The 18,342-nt window shown below is 34.3% G+C and overlaps 1 protein-coding gene across 2 annotated transcripts in view; it reads left to right on the plus strand.

Annotated features, from left to right (window-relative positions):
- The window catches only part of LOC117114839, a 91,694-nt gene that overhangs the window by 51,654 nt on the left and 21,698 nt on the right, over positions 1-18,342 (plus strand). The window contains exons 29-42 of one of the 2 annotated variants that reach the window (XM_033258503.1): positions 4,458-4,606; positions 5,267-5,513; positions 5,750-6,430; positions 6,647-6,826; positions 8,818-8,969; positions 9,556-9,850; positions 10,588-11,010; positions 11,304-11,540; positions 12,045-12,230; positions 13,471-13,775; positions 14,920-15,034; positions 15,210-15,478; positions 15,998-16,136; positions 16,628-17,038. In XM_033258503.1, the coding sequence (XP_033114394.1) occupies positions 4,458-4,606; positions 5,267-5,513; positions 5,750-6,430; positions 6,647-6,826; positions 8,818-8,969; positions 9,556-9,850; positions 10,588-11,010; positions 11,304-11,540; positions 12,045-12,230; positions 13,471-13,775; positions 14,920-15,034; positions 15,210-15,478; positions 15,998-16,136; positions 16,628-17,038 (3,789 nt within the window). The remainder of the gene's footprint in view (positions 1-4,457; positions 4,607-5,266; positions 5,514-5,749; positions 6,431-6,646; positions 6,827-8,817; positions 8,970-9,555; positions 9,851-10,587; positions 11,011-11,303; positions 11,541-12,044; positions 12,231-13,470; positions 13,776-14,919; positions 15,035-15,209; positions 15,479-15,997; positions 16,137-16,627; positions 17,039-18,342) is intronic. The other variant, XM_033258504.1, reaches the window with a different exon arrangement.

The following is an 18,342-nucleotide window of genomic DNA, read 5'->3' on the forward strand; positions in this document are numbered from 1 at the left end:
GTAAGGCTGCTGCATTAGACCTCAACGTTTGTGTTCTGGCACAGATGGTATGCAAGTTTGCTTGTGATTACTCTGTAAAAATGGAGAGAATCTTCAACACAATAATTGTACAACAAGCCTTGAAGCATACACAATCAACAAAAGTTCCTTTGAAAACAGCTCATGCTATGGTAACTCGCCTTTCGGCCCATCAGCTGTACACAAAAGTAATGGTCTCCAGCAGTGATTGAAATTAAACCAGATACCATTGATGTCCATACCGTCATTTTAGACCAGTACTGATAGAACTATGCTACTCTGTGTATAATTAGTAATTACTATAGAGTTATATATTCTTACTAAATTTTTTTTTTTCATTTTCTTAATCTACATTATCATTTGTATTCTTAGGTGTTATTGTTCACAATGTAACACTGGCAGTTACTGGAGCTGATGATCAACCCCTCTGTGAGGCTGATATGTCATTTCCCTTGGATCTTATCGTTGAAATCCACTTAGCTAGTAACTCCAGAACTTTAAATGGTAAGTAAACTCAATATAATAATAATAATATGTAGGTTTTTATAAAGCGCTCTATACAACTAAGTCTCAGAGCGTTTTTCCACATTATTACCCCAGTCATTGGAACGATGCCTATGGGGTAAATTCCATTGTTTGCTGCATGAAATATTTCAGTCACATTTTGCACTCGAATCTCCTTAGGTACCCAGTTATACTCCTGGGTGGATAGAAGCAATGCAAATAAAGTGCCTTGTTCAAGGACACAAGTGAAATGCACAGCAAGGGATTGAAATATGTTTTTTCAAATAATAGCATTCTTGACATTTGTCAATAGTTTATATAACACATTGTTTTACCCATTTTTGCAATTTATCACTGTTATATATAAAAGTAAAATAAATAGAAATAGTGAATTACTTGTTCCTAGGTATCAAATGATCGCAGTAGAGCGGGAGGCGGAGTGGCAGTGTTCGTCACCTCTAGCACACCATTCAATCTGATAAATACTGTTGTTAGCTTGGAAGATCTGGCAATCAAAAAGAATAACACTGGCCAGAGTGTAACAATTACAGTACTACCTTGTACAGACCTCCATCAGCAACAGTAGCAGTAGCATTCATCCATGAACTCAAACATTATCTCGAACTCTTGAACACTTACACAAAACATTTTATTTCGACAGGTGATTTTAATTGTGATTTTATTCATCCTAATAACAACACTGCATTTAATTGACATAGCAGCATAGTTTTAATTTGGTTCAACTCATTACTATACCAACATGCACAACTCAAACATCTTCGACTCTCATTGACGTCATATTTCATTTCATTTATTTCATCCAAAAAACATTAAAATTGACAAACACAAGATAACAAAGAACAAAAAACAACACTCAGTTGGCCAGACAGGATTGCCAAAAAGTGAACTGAACCACTGTCTAGTGGCTCTCCGATGCCAGTGAGAACATAAATCAAATTAGCATAAAATATTCAAGTAAAATAGGCTAATCAATAAAATTTAAATAAAAAAAATATATGGACAAAATCATCAGTGAAACCTGTCAAAATACAATAAAATTTGAAAAAGAAGAAAAAACGAAAGTTTTGTCACCAACAGCATGCACATGCACACTAACATTTCTCCTTGTGCAATAGTGATCATGACCATAAATGGACCATTATTAACGTTAAAACTAATTCTAACCAACATTTTACTAAAACATTTAGAAGTTTTAAACATTTTAATCCTAACTTATTTTGACATGATTTACAATCCACTCCTTTTCATTTGGTAATCCAAGATGTAACTTTGATTCTGCTGGGGGCAAGTTTGCGATATATCTTTAGGAATGTTTCTAATTATCATGCTAAATTACTAGATGTTTCAAATCTAAGCTTCCTGATTGGCTGTCAAATCGTACAGATATTTTTAATATGATGCATCATGATCATGTAAGGTCCGTAGCTAAAAGAACAGAACGTTGATGAATGGAGAAGAGCAAACGATGCAAAGAATAGAGTTACTTCCCTTTGTAAGACTGCTACCATTGAATTTTACACAAAAAAAACATATTAAACTAAATGAAGGTAATTCTAAAAAAATGTGGTCAGGTTTGAGACACCTTATTTCTTCATGTAAAGCATCTGCTGTTCCTAGTACCATAATGGTTAATGATCAAGACATTTCCAATGAATTTGAAGTTGCCAAAGCATTTGATATTTTTTTTTAACTGATAATAGGTACAGAACTTGCAAAAACAATACCAGACAGTACTACTGACCATTCTACCTATTTACAATTTCAAGAAAGCAATAGTACCTTCTATTTTGAAATGATTACTAATGATTTTGTTTTAAATGAGATTTTAAAGATGAATATTTCCAAGTTGTCAGGTCTGGACAACATGACTGGGAAGCTTTCGATGTCGGCAGCCCATGTCATTTGTCCTATTATTACTCATCTATGTAACATGTCTCTTTCACAAAGCATTGTTCCTCAGGACTGGAAAAGGGCTTTGGTTACTCCGGTTTTCAAATCTGGTAATCCCTGTCGCATTGATAATTATCGTCATATTTCTGTTCTTCCTTTCTGTTCAAAAAATCATCGAGAAAGCTGTTCATTCCCAACTGTACAATCATCTTTTTATTACTAATCTTATTTAGAAAAAAAGTCTGCCTAATTTATCACAATTTTTATTAAGTTAATAATATTTATACATTGAAATTAAAATTAAAATATATGATTAAAATGACTAAAGGATCTGCTATAGAGGTTACATTTTACATTTGTATATTTCAATTTTTCTTTTAATGTATAAAATACTAACTATATAGTGTTATTTTTCATTTGTTTAGACATCATGACATTGCAAATATATTGTTAATATGAACAAAATGCTTAAGCAAATTAAACTCATGATTAATAAATGCAGATGTTGGAATCTTACATTTAGCGGCTGTTGACACGTAAACTATATGTTTTACATTGAAATTAAGATCAAAATATGTGAATAAAAAATGTAATTATTATCATGGTTACATCTTACATTAGCATTTATATGAAGCAATTTAACTAGATTTTATTAATACTATATGTTCCCCCCTCCTATGTAGATAATGAAGCCTCAAACATTTGGAACCTAACATTGTTCACCAGTCCTCAGAGTAATGGCAGCATAATCAGTGGCTCTGCCACTGTCGTTCCGTTAACAGCTGAAGAGTTGGCCTATGGGGTAGACACTGTTAATCCTCGGGTATTTTCAACGAACGATACTCTTTTAAATACATATGGCTTGATCTGTGATGACATGCAGTACCTCTGTGTCTTGGCTTCCAAGCGTAGTGATGTTACACCAGATATTACTATCTCCTTTCCATCTGACCCGTCTTGTATTCCTGTAACATGCAAAGGTTAGTGACAACTTAAAACTGATTTACTTTAATACTCAAGGACTTAAATCCAAAGTGGTATGTAAACATTATCAAAAGGCACAAATTTTTAATAGCAATGTTTGTGGTGACGATGTTGGGGATTTTGATGATGTTAGTAGTTATAATCTGATAAACATGATTACGGTATCATGACAAATGATGAATGTGGTATTTATGTAGGTAATGAAACTGTTAATTATAACTGTTCTATCATCTTAAACTTCTTTTTATGATGATATGATATAATTATTGTGGTGATGGTATAACATGATAATGATAGTGATTTTGAACATGATGATGATAATAGGATAGAATCAATACATCGGTTTTTCAATTATTGTTATTATTATTATTATTCATTATTATTATTATTATTATTATTATTATTGTTATTGCATTATTATGCTAATGGTAAAAATGTTAATGATGATAAATATTCTAACATGCTCTATGTTCTTACTCAGGTGTTGTCATTGATGGTGATACTGGAAATTTAGATAGTGACAATGAGATCAAGGAGCATTCAGCAACTAATGTTACATTTGATTTTGAGATCGAATCCAGTGCCTCAAGTGCAGTTCTGAGCGGAACAGACCTGTGGCAATTCAATGTGTTTGTCAGTGCAAATCAGGATGGCTCAGGAGAGCACTATGGAGAAACTTTCGCTTCTCTATCTGTCTCTTATACACATCTAGATGTGTATAAGAGACAGTATTTATACATTGAAATTAAAATTAAAATATATGATTAAAATGACTAAAGGATCTGCTATAGAGGTTACATTTTACATTTGTATATTTCAATTTTTCTTTTAATGTATAAAATACTAACTATATAGTGTTATTTTTCATTTGTTTAGACATCATGACACTGCAAATATATTGTTAATATAAACAAAATGCTTAAGCAAATTAAACTCATGATTAATAAATACAAACGTTGGAATCTTACATTCAACGGCTGTTGGTTACAAAACTTTCGTTTTTTCTTCTTTTTCAAATTTTATTGTATTTTGACTCACAGGTACATCTGTCTCTACCTCAAGTGGTGATCCAGTTGTTGAAAGAAGTAATAATACAATTACATTTTCAATGACCATCTCATCTTACGCGTATGGGGCCAGTATATCTGGTGATAATCTTTGGAAGCTTACTGCAGATCTGAAGGACAGGGTAACGTTGGTTGATATATTAATTTATTAATTAATTTATTTGTCCTTAAACAACAGTGTTTAGTTTCATTTTATGCAAAGCCTATTAAGAAAATGGCCTTAATATCCTCAAAACATCTAAACCCCTCAAAGCATCTAACCCACTTGGCACCCCCAATCTTGAGAGGGATTGAACCTAAATTCATGGGATTGGAAGGTCAGCATCCTAAGCACAGCTATTAAACTACAGTCTAGTGGTAGCTCCAGAAATTTGCTTACAGAAGGTCACTCTAAGATGTCCGACAGAAGATTCAAACCAAGTGGCTCCCAGAATAAAAGATCTCTGGTAGGGTTCATGGGGAGAGTATGACCTAAATATGCTTCTGCACCACAATATTTATTTGACCTTAAACAACAGTGCAACAGTGTTTAGTTTCATTTTATGCAAAGCCTATACATCCTCAAAAAATCAAACTCCCTTGGCACCCCAATCTTGTTTAACAGTGAGAGGGATTGAACCTAAATTCATGGGATTGGAAGGTAAGCATCCTAAGCACAGCTATTAAACTACAGTCCCGGAATTAAAAAAAAACGTTCACGGGGAGAGTATGATCTTGTGTGGAAATATTGTTAAGTTAGGAAAAAAAACCAATTTATTACATTCTAAATATCTGTTTTACAGAATGGAAATAACTTCACCCCTGAAGAGAATGTTGTGATATCTGTCAGTGAGGCCAGTAAAGACATAACTGCAGGAACAGATATTCAGCTTTCGGATCTAACAGTAACCGTAGATTTAACAGACTTTATCTGCCCTGCCACAGTTCAGTTATGTGTTATCCTGGAGAAAAATGATGCTGCTAATCCCGATTTCACATTTAACCCAAATACTGGTGTCTTCCCATCCTGTGTAGATATTGACTGTGAAGGTAAACATTGTTATTTTCATGTTGCATCTTTATCTTGCGTAATGCTTTTTTGCTGGAAGTGCATCATATTTTTGATATGTCACAAGTTGCTCAGATTTATATAATCTGTATCTTTATTATTTTATTAGAATGGTTACACCAACATTTCAAATATCTGGGGAGGATCTTTTTTATGACATTTTATTTGCTGTTGGAATCTATGGTATTTTAATAAGCTCAATTGATTATTCTTCTAGGTGTTGTTATCACCAGTTCTTCATTGACGGAATCCAGTGGTATAACCTTCAAAGAAGGTGCAAGCAATCAGGTTGTAGATCTTGACTTGCGCTTCATGGTGGCAGAGGATGCAGGAGGAATTGATGGGAGTGATCAGTGGGCCATTGAAGTATTTGTAAATAGTGAGTCTGATGGCACTGGTGTTATGTATTCAGAAGTGTATGGTGTACTTCCACAGAATGTTGCAAATATACCTGCCATTCCTGGTGAGAACTTGGACTTCAGCTCAGTCTCGGCAACCTTGGATTTCTCCAGCCCAATGTACCTGCCATGTGGTGACATCTTTTATCTCTGCGCAACCCTTAAGATGGCTGATACTGCTTCCAAGAACTTTACCCTCTCTGGTCGTCCAACCGATGCATTATTGACTGCTTGTGAACGCAAGGCATGTGAAGGCGTCATTGTAGAAAACACAGAGTTAACATTTACCACAGATAAACCATTCGTCAAGGAGGGCAGTACAGAGACTCTGGAGTTTAACATCTCAATGGCACCTGCTAGTGATTCTTCAACTTTAACCACTGGGGAGACATTGTGGTCTGTAACAGCATTTGGCAGCTCTAGGAGTGATGGTTTTGGTGACCGTTCTGCTGTAGTTGCAGTAGACACTACAGGGGTTGGAGCAGTAGGAGTTACTCCAGGTCAGTAAAGTTATTATTTTATTATTCAAAATATATATTAGTTTAATAAATTGTAATTTATGTCCACTATTTAATTTGGAAATCATTTATATTTTGTGTCTATTTACAATAGTGAAATTTTTGTATATTAAAAATGTTGAATACTTGGTAAATTTTCTGTAGTAATAATAATATATGAAGTATTCTATAAAATTTCTTACTTTGTTTCCCTTACAGGATCGAATACAGATCTCTCATTACTTTCAGTAGACTTTGATTTGTCAAGCATCAGCTGTTCAAGTTTTATGTACATGTGTGTGGAGGTATCGCGCAATGATGCAGCAGATCCACTCTTCTCACTTGAAGGTTCACCAACAGGCGATGCCCTTGTGGGATGTTCTCCAATTGAATGTATTGGTAGGTAGATTTTAAGGAATATGGAATGGCAGTTAATGAAAATATAATAGTTAAACCTATTAATCTAGGCCTAGACCTACAGAAGATATCCTACTTCTACTAATCTTAAGTACTATACATACTATGAAGTTTTATGTTGCAAATTTGTTTGAATTGCTTTATTTATATTTCTTATTTATTTGGTATAAAAACCTCATATTAAATCCAAAAGGCAATCCTGTTATGCGAGTTAACATAACAAGAAACATGAAAACAATAATCACAAAAAGTACAAATTACGAAAACATAGTAAGCAGTATTTATCCTCACCACTCCGAGGAGATATTGCAATATTGCGCGCCGGTGTTTGTGTGTCTGTGTGTCCTTCCGGGCTCATAACTCCAAAACTACGGGATCGATTTACTTCAAATTTCTACATATTGAAAATGTTACATTTGTCTCAGTCCTCAAATTGCTGGAAGTAAGATACAGATTTTAGAATGTTGTTTATATATTTTCTGGTGGCAACAGACATATCCAAAACGATCGGATAGTTTGACCTCATCTGGAAGATACTGTTGCAATGATGTTTCATTGTACTTCTATAGGGATTGATAAGAAGCCAAAAAAGAATGCTTGCTTAGCTTTGTTTGGTAAACAATAAACAATAGGTAGGTATAGACCTAAACTCAGCCAGCCACCGGCGACATCAAGCGTAGCATTTTCAGGCTTTTTTTAAATATTTAATAAGCACGAAAAATTTACTCACTTTTTATTATGAAGTGGTTGATTCTGTAGATCTCAACCCTACTAACTACTAGTTGCCCTAGAAACTAGTCATCCAACCTTTGGCCGTGATATGCAATTGGTCAAAGGTAATTTATTTTTGCATTTCAATCTTTTTCCGATAAATTATCTGATTCTCATACAAAAATTTATGGGGAATTTTGGCCCTGTTTCCACAGCGAAAAATAACAAAATTGCCGCTTTCTGATATATTATCGAATAATAAGTGCTGCGGACTAAACACAGCCTATGATGCTAGGCCTCGTTTGGCTATTCAAAGCCGATTTTAGAGGATAGACCATTATTTTTCAGTACATAGATATGGCGCAACAGGGCAAGGTTTTGTAATCTCAGATTATCTTATTATTATTTACAATTCTAAAATTTCAATTATTATTTGCAATTCAGATTATCATTAATTTATTTACAATTCAGATGTGCAATTAATATTTATAATTCAAGTATCATATTAACTTATACAATGACTGAAAAGGTTCAATAGGATAAAGCCAGAAGATTGATTAATAAGATGCTATATTAGGTAAACAATTAGAAATATAAATTTTAATAATTCAAAAAACCTTAAAAATCTAAGAACATGAATAAAAAATAGATACCGTAGATAAGTGACTATTCATGTTTTATAAATGTTTATCCTGCTTTGAAAATCACAACCTTGGAACCAAGAATCGGAAATATTGGGATGGTGTCTTGTGGGGGTTTAGTTTTAACCACCAGACAAAAGACGTTTGCAGATCGTTCGTTCTATGTGGCGGGACCTACAAACAGTTTAAAAGAAAGCTGAAGAAATTCAACTTTCAGCAGTGTTATGATAATTAATTTTTTAAAAGTCATGTAAAGCGCTGCTGATTATGATGTACATTGTAGAAATGTGCGTTACATAAATGTTAATGTTATAGTAAAATGATATTTTATTCTTTTATTTCTTAGTTATATTTATTTGCATGAATCACAGTGTCAGTTCAATAACCAACAAAGTTGCATGATGCCTTGTTCTCATCTTAAAGCCCTGTCCAAACTATCAAATTGCCTAAATATGGTCATAATGACATCACATCATGACCATATATAGGCATATCATTAATATACATGGGCATGCAACAGTGTTTTTTCAAAGAAAATTTGAATGTCTGGACAACTTTATTTTATATATACAATGCCAATCGTGAAATGAATTTGAATTGACTTTTGTATTTTGTATGTAGGTGTTCGTGTGACAAATGGAACTCTTGACATAGAATCTTCAGCTATACCAATATTAGAAGGCTTGGCCTCGTTCAATGTTCAACTGAATGTTCAATTCACTACTAATGCTACTGGAGCTGACATATCTGGCAATGACCTATGGGCCCTTCAGGTCAGTTCTTGATCTTTTTTGCATTACTCCACTTGATGTTTCTGGGTTTTCCCAAAATACCTGAAATCAGGTTGTATGTATACAAGTAATCTATCTTCATTTCATTATTTTTTTGGTCTTTCAAACATTAGTACATAACAGAAAGTTAGAAAAAAAAACTCTGAAATTTTGGGGAGACTAGCTGTTGCTAAGTTGGTTGACCCAACCCCAAATTCAGTTACACACACAAACATTACACAAGTAAAAGATGGAAATATCAAAATCAATACATTTACAATGAATCAAAATGATATCAACTTTTCTAAGAAACCTTGTCAAAAATCTTTGACTGTCTAGTCACATGCAACAATAGTGCTATTTCAAAAAAATTGTGACATGAAACTTGTTCAAAAGAATGAAAATGCAACACGTCAAGTTCTCTATGTATGTGAAAGATCCATGTTCATATAGATTGAACTTTTTTCATAGGCAGATTCCTCTACAGTGTGAAATCAATTGCCTCTAATCTAGTCAGATTTTAGCTCCCATGAAAGCCCCAGTTAAGGTGTTCTTAACACTCACAGATTTTTCTTGTTTTGCATATTAGGTTTTTACATCATCTAGTGTCACTGGAACACCCGCTACAACCCCAAAAGTGTTAGGCACCTTGGCTGGCTCATCCAACAGTCAGCCGATAACAGCTGGAGAAAGCCTAACCTTCAACAATTTAATGGCAGAGCTCAACACTACGGACATGACATGTGGCGATGCCTTGTTCATCTGCGCAGTGCTAATGAGGGATGCAGCATCGGTCCCAGAGTTCACCCTCAATGGTTACGATGAAGACGTGCCTGAAATAAATGATGAAAAATTAACAGTATGTGAGCCGGTGACATGCCAAGGTTAGAAAATCTTCAATTTGTGTCCTTTGAAAACTTAATTGTTTGTGTTATTTCATTTAAACAATTCATTTATGTTTTGTGTCTGATTTTGTGTGTTCTGTCCGTTTACATGTTGTGTATCTGTAACAATTTCATTAAATATCATTTGTCAATGTATAAAGCTTGAGCCGTCCACTCTATCAATTTTTCTTTGACAAAAGACTGTTGTATGTCCATATATAGTCATGATGTGCCTATATATGGTCATTGTGATGTCATCATGACCATATTTAAGCATGTGAGATAATTTTTTCAAATAAAGCCTGGTTCTCACGAGAGCCCTAGTATCCAGATCGGGAGCTAACCGTTAGCGCTAACCGTTAGCACCTGTGGAGAACGCCCGATCAGTTAGTGCTAACCGTTAGCGGTATCCGGATACGCTGACGGTTAGCAAGCGCTATCGGTTAGCAAGTTGAGGGCGTTTCTATCATCAACCAATCACACGTATACAATTTCCAGTTTCTTATTGGCCAGTGATTCGATCGTCATATTGTTGGTATCCGGATCGGGATTTTCTCGCATGGACGCACAGCAGCTAACGGTTAGCAGGATCCGGATCCTGCTAACCGTTAGCTGCCGTGTGAGAACATAGCCTAAATGTTGATAGCCTGGACAGAGCTTTACTTAGTAATTTGTTGGGAAAATCATTTAAGTATTTGGACCCATTATTATTTCTATCCTTGTCCCCCAATTCGCAGGTGTTGTCATAACCAGTTCAAACTTGACAATCGTAGAGGGCAGTGATATTATTGAGGGTGACAGCTCATTTTCTCTTATATTTGATGCTGTGTTCACATCAGATGTAAATGGCGGTGCTGTTGATGGTGATGGAAACTGGGCTTTACAGGTGTTCATCAACGATGCCAGTGATGGCTCTGGTGACTCCTTCAGCACATTAGCGAATGCCATCTTAGGGTCAGGTGCTGACTTGAATATTGCTGCAGGTGGTACACTCAAGTTTGATGATGTCACTGTTGAGCTTGATCTGTCAAACATTATTTGTAAGGGATTGACAACTTATTTATGTGTAGAGCTAATGAAAGGAGACTCCAGAGATTTCTCCTTGGAAGGTATTCCTGATGATAGTGTCCTAAGAGTTTGCCGAGAAGTCACATGTGTTGGTAAGTCCAGCTATAATCATAGTGCCCAGAGATTTTAACTGTAAATCCAATTATCAGCTGTATTAATTATTAGTGGTTATATAATTGTAAACACTATTGTATTTAGTGAAGTGCTATGTAAGAATATTAGCACCCAGAACAAGCGAGAATGGACAACAAAGTATCAAATGTAATTATTTGTAATGACTGACAGTTTGTTTGTCAAAGTTGAAGCAGTTAAAATGAATGAACTACTCAATGTGTTATATAAATCAATTGAAAAACAATATACCAGAAAATATTTGTTTTTTAAGGTGTTACAATTATCAGCAGCACTCTGATAGTAACAGCGCCCTCTGCAGTCAAGGAGAACCGAGTAAACACTGGGGTATTGGTTGACCTCTCGATGACAGCTGCTGCCCTGTCTGCCAATGTTAGTGGTCCAGGACTCTGGAGTGTTACAGTCTTCACAAACACAGACAACACAGGAATGGATGTAACCCATGAATTCTCTACGGAAATTACTCTGACTTCCGGACAGGCACAAGAAGGTAGAAACACGTGCCTTTTATCTCTATCTTATTATTATTATTATTATTAATTTTATTATTATTATTATTATTATTATTATTATTATTATTATTACATTCTAGTACTCAAGACTTCATCAGCATAACTGATTCAAGGTGGCAAATACTAGATCAGATAATAATGTACAATAAACAGTTGGCATTAAATAAAGGAGGGTGATTAAATAAGATATACAATATTGGAGATGTGAGGGTAATGGTATGCGGTGGGAACAACATAATGAATATAAAGTGTGAAAAACAATGTACCGTAATATCGAGTAGGGTAAGCTACCATTGATACTGATAAATACAATAGAAGAACATGGGATAATATATAGGCTGTCTCTTATACACATCTTAACCAACCTCAATAGTTTTGTAGAGCATTGTATAATTATTATATATTCCGCAATGCTTTCTTGTGGCTCGGTTGTTACTGCGAATATTCACTATCATAATAACCACATTGTTTTCCTGTTGTAGGTGTTGTAAGTGGAAGAACCACTACGCTTTCAGACTTAACATTTTCATTAGATCTGGATTCTGCCAGTTGTGAAAGTGTTCCATACATCTGTGCCAATATCAGTCGCAACCCATCATCAAGCGTCGAATTCACTTTTACTGCTGAGAATAATGCAGAAACTGCATGTACCGTCCTTCCATGCAATGGTACTCTATTTCTTAATTTTGTAAATTCTGTTAGACGAGACTTTTGTTATACCTTGTTTAGCGAACCGGCGACCTGCCAGTAATGATGATTTCGAAAAAAAATAAAATGTTATTTTTGGTCAATTAGTGCACCTGCCCACCACAAAAAATAAAATATAAATTTCAGAAAAGAATGAAAGTTTTTATTCATTTTTATTACTCCCACCACTACCTTAAAATATCAACCTAAAAAAAATGTATATTTCTTCCTAATTATATAAATTTAAAGCATTTAACTATCCCATTACTACACTGTTCACATTCAATAATTTACTTTTATTTTTATTTTCTCCTCCTATGAATTTTGTAATTTTGTCTTCTTCAAATAAAACAGTCTTGGACTTCATTTCAATTGCTGGTTCTTAACCTTTTTCAGATTCTGGTACATCTTTAAACTGTTTGAAAATGTTGTGGTACCACAGGTACCTTAGGTGCCAACCACCTCAGGCCCACCATGATTAATGCCTGGGGATTTGCAATGCTTTCCATTTTCAGCTCTTTTGTCAAATTAAGTCTCGTCTTAAGTCTTCCTACCCCACCCTTCAAAATTAGAAGCAAACATCAACCCCTGAATAGATCTTGTTTTTATGCTAATTAAATGTATTTCCTGTCATAAATATTAAGATTATGAAACATTTATAATGTGAAACTCTACAAGATACATCAGAACATTTCAATTAGGCTAAACCTTTTGGTATGAAAGCAATGGGCATGCACGGTGATCTGAAATAGACCCATAAAAAATGCTCACATTTGTGGATCATTATTTGTTTGGAAAACAAAATATCTCAAGTATTTTTTTGGTTGGGTTTGGTTGATTTCTTGTCAATTTACAATTTAAATTATATTTTAATCAACTTTTGTGAAATTTCTGATATCTCGTCCAAAATTTATACCCACATTCCTGGCCATGAGCTAAAATTAAAATTTAAAATATTTCAGGTTTTTTCTCAGTAAATAATATAACAACTTAAACCAATGCCTGCCATATTGGGAGCTTGAAATATTTTCTGCTTTCAGTTAGTATGTTATTTCAATTTAATTGTCATCAAGTGAATGTGTATCAAATCAATTTATTGTTATTGTGTAAACAAGGTACAGTAGGTCTAAAATTTCAAAACTAAAATTATGCATTATTATATATAATTATATATCAATACTAAAATGCTAATACTAAATTTGAATTTTTGGTCCGCAATAGGTGTTATAATCACTGAAATAGACCTAAGTGGAATTCCTGAACAGCCAGTAGAACACGAAAGTAGCTACCAGTTCCGAGTGCAGTCATTAGTCATTACTGTATCTCCTGAGAGCGCTTTGCTTGAGACCGGTCAACGTCTTTGGAATTACACTTTCTTTCCTAACACCCAGCCTGACGGCTTAGGAGATAGCAGCGGCATTGAATACTTAAAGCCGGGTGTCTCCTATACTATCCATAATGCTGGAATAAATATTTTTCCGGCCCCAATTGTTACCTTTGATTTAACTTCTATTGAGTGCGATCAGGTTTGTTTCATTATCAAAGATCTAATAATTGCAAGATAGCGCTCTCTGCGATTGTAAGCTTAACAAATAGAAGCGTCAGTGTTTAGTAAAAAGAAGCATAAAATGTAATTACTTATGTGCTATCTTCAGTTAACAATCTCTGATGTCAAAGTTGAAAAGTAATACATTTGTGTGAGGGCATCCTACACTGCATTATTACAGAATTTGCACGCAGAAATCATGGAGAACACTATCTTGTAATTGTAAGATCTTCGATCATTATTCACATGTTCTTATCTCTTATTAGGAGACTCTTTTTAGAAGACAATAAAACAAATTTGATTTTTATCCATTATAATATATTACTCTATATCAAAACTTAAGGTGGTGGGACCTCACTCAAGCATTATTATATGTGGAGTAGCTACATTTTCGGGATTTTAGCATATAGCCTATACTTTGTAATTCGAGTGAAATATGTTCTATGTTGAATGTTTCTCATTAGGGCAGGGTAAGAATTTTGGCAGGATTCCAGGCCAAAATTTTAATAAAAGATTTAATTACTCGTTTAAAATAAAGAAATAATAAACTAGTACTATAGATAAATGATTTTGCATCTAAAGCCCTGTCTAGAACCTACTAACTTTAATTTAACAAAAACAAGTGACATGCCTAAATATGGTTATGATGGTCTAAATATGGTCATGATTCTCCATAGAATTGCGTCGGCCGACAACCGCCGTCCACAGCAAGTGCCCGAATTTGAAGATCTGTATTATATTGTAAATAACGTCATTGTAATAGTCACTGGATATAAAAAATTACTGCCAGTGATTTTCAAGTCTATTTCTTGAATACTTAGCTGGATAAACTGACTAATTGCCTTGTTCCCATAATCCAGAACACTACTGGAAAAAACACAGTTCATGGGCAAGTAAGGCAGGGTTTTATCCTGTAAGTACCTCACTCATATACTACCAACATCATGATTGATTAGGGTGTTTTTAACAACAGCAAATATGAATATAAAAAAAAAAAAGATTTTTTTTTTAGCCAAATACACTTTATTGGAGTGGATTTGTTTTTATGGTTAGTCAGCTTTATCCAGTGCATTGCAAATAACCATTTATCATTATATATTTTTGATATTTTTTTTTTTTATCAGATACCTTACATCTGCCTGACTTTGTCTAAAGGTTTCAACCCAACTAGATCTTTCACCTTGCAGCCAGATCCAGATGATAGCGTTCTTACGACTTGTATAGAAGTCATGTGTAAAGGTACAGAAATTCCAATGCTTGTGAAATGTTTCTATGATATTCAAAATATATCATATCTAGTTTGAATGGTTTATTAAAGGCTCTAGAACAGCAGTAAATATGTATGTATTCATAGGGGTTCTTTTATGATAACAATACAAACTAAAATGTGTTTAATATTTAATTGAACTTACAGGGGTAGAGATCACAGACACAGCACTAACCATCAACACGGGCGATGCAATATCTGAAGGAGATACTTCACATTTGTTTGATATTAGTGCTGTATTTAGCGTTGATCCAACTGGAGCGACCATCTCGGGCACAGGGCTCTGGCAGTTGACACTCTATGCGACTCGTTCAAGCGATGGAAGCGGAACAAGATACTTGGAGCGTCCTTTGACCCTAGGATCAAAAGCAAACAATGGTATCAGTTCCAATGAACTCAGGTTACTGAGTTTACAGGTCAGTGAACAATCTAGAATATAAAATTTTACTTTACTTATACCATCCCACAATGTTAAATCTCACTTCTGAATGCCATGGTTATGCCAGGCATATCTGTCAAGCATGATTGTTATCAGCTAATTGGGGTTGGCATTTGCTCAAGAATTTTTAGCAGGTTCAGGTAGGGTCTACTTCCATTGGAGGTTGGTTTATCACTTCTCACGATGTGTTTAGCCAAACGAGTACCAGTAAATTTTTCATTAGTATATTTCAAATATCATTATACTATTTAGTATAAATATTATTATTATTATTATTATTATTATTATTATTATTATTGTTATTATTATTATTATTATTATTATAATTATTATTATTATTATTGTTATTATTATTACTACTACTACTATTTTGGGTTGAATACTAGTGGAATTAGTAGATTGTACTACATATATATTAGGATATTATTCATTCTGTTGATGATGGTAATCTTACAGTCTGTTCTTAGCACTTGCTTATTACCCATTTATTCTGTAGACAACTGTTTCGTTGGAAAATGAACTTTGTGCGAACTTGATGTATCTATGTGTTGAATTGGGAAAAGGCAATTCTCCCCAGCCACAAGACTTCACTCTTTCAGGAGATTTGATTGGTTGTCAGCCTTTGGACTGCCTAGGTAAGTTAAGCTTATCTATTTTCATCACCTGTCATCATTGACCACTGATTAATCTGTTGATTTTTGAACAGCATCATCATCATTGCCACTTTCTTCGCCTTAATCATTGATAACCTCTGTGAAAAAGGGATTTTGGCAGTCTTTCAGGATACCAAGCTCCCTGACACTTAGGGATATCTCTCAAAAACATCAGAAATGTGATCATCTCACCACCAGCTTGGACTCATCTATAGATTTGGTGGAAACACTCACATCTTCCTAATTCAAGCAATTGTACCATTGGACATTTTAAAAATTCTCCACTTTATATGTAATTTTTTATGTTTATCTAGATTTTTTTTAATATACCAGTCTTCCACCGTAACTTTTAATTTTTTTTTTTCATGACATACTTACCTGAATAAACCAATAAGTTGCCTTTTATCTAAAAATAAAGGGACCATCCATTCAATTTACAGCTCTGTAATCTTGACACTTATCCTCATTTTCAGGTGTGTATATAACAGATATGACAGTCACAACATCCAATTCAGTCCTTGAAAATTCAAACAACAATGACATTACGTTGTCTGTCACGTTGGACAGCGATGCCAGCGACCGTGACTCCTCGATAAACATGTGGCTCATCAGTGTGTTCACGAGTGATAAGGATTTTAATGATCCAACTGGAAGTGGTGTACGAGTAAACGAAGTATCCGGGTCAATCAGTCAAGAATTAGAGGATCAAGTATTGACAGCTGGTACACCATTGGAATTTAATCCAGTGGCAGCATCCTTAAATATTCAGACGACTTGTATTGATGCAGCATATGTGTGCGTGGAAGTCCGTCAAGGCACTACCATCCAACCACGAGTTGTGTTACTTGGACAGACTATTGGTTGTACACCAATTACATGTAGAAGTAAGTTAATGTGAATGGATTCAAATTGTTTTATTGGTGATCCGCTACATAGCGAATCACTTCTGGTTATTGTCAGAGATCTTTTTCTTCTTTATTTTATTCTACATTTCTGTCAAATATTTATTAGCATGATATCTCAAAATTGCCGTGAGCTACGAACATGCTCGCTTCAACGAACATTTGGCTTGGCCTGGAATAATCACAATAATGTTTTCAAATTGCTGAGTCATGCGTGACGTCATCTACACGCAATTTTGCGTTTTTATGTTATCAATCATATCATCCATCTAACCGACTGACATTTCTAAATCATATACAGTGGGCATAAACTTCAAGTTTAAATGTCCCATACCAAATATTTTGTGTGTGCATCATAACGCGCACCCGCGTGTGTCAAAATTTTTAAATTCTCAAAATCTCTTTTTGACTAAATTAGAGCCAGTTTCAGGTCATTTTGAGCATTTCAAAATGGTTGTCATTTTCCACTAATGCGCGCAGCACGTATGAAACCTAGAAATTATGTTTTTTTCACATATTATGGGTTCCTGACATTGTATTCACAAATTTCCATTCTTTTCAGTATCTTAGGGCCAATAGTACGCGCACATCAAACATACAGTGAAAATATTCTAAAATTAGGCCTATTTTTAATCAGTTATAGCTCCTTAGGATGAATGGTGACCCCCAATTGTTATTACATATTCTGAAAGCACATGAGTTATAAATATGATTTTATAGATCATAATGGCTGTTCAGACATTGTGACGTCATACCATCTGAATTAAAAAGAACTGAATTTCATCTATAAAATATGCATTTGAGCGTATCTCGCTTATCTTTGGTCGATCGTCTCCAAACTTTGAATGTGTTATAGCAGAGACAATTCTCTTTCGTAAACTTTTTTAGATTTTGATGATGTCATCATGGTCAAAATAAATGTTTTTTTCTGACCCCCTCATCTTTCTTTCCTCAAATCTTTGATGACCCCCATATCAACCTAACCAGTTGTCATTTCTGAATCATATTCAGTGATCATAAACTTTATGTCAATGTTGAATGTCATGTCCCTTAATTTTCTGTGCACACGTCATAACGTGCACATACGTATGTATGCGTCAAAATTTCAATATGCTTAAAATCATGCTTATTTTGAATCATTTATAGCTCCTTAGGAAGAACGTGACCCCCAATTTTTATTATATATTCTGTGGCTGATCGGACATTGTGACATCATCATATTGCCATCTCAATTTTTAAAAAAAACTGAATTATTATTTATGACTCATTATCTCATTATATCATTA

The sequence above is a fragment of the Anneissia japonica genome, unplaced genomic scaffold (genome assembly GCF_011630105.1).
Source record: "Anneissia japonica isolate Jap-2015-1 unplaced genomic scaffold, ASM1163010v1 scaffold199_len4679917_cov187, whole genome shotgun sequence".
NCBI lineage: Eukaryota > Metazoa > Echinodermata > Crinoidea > Comatulida > Comatulidae > Anneissia > Anneissia japonica.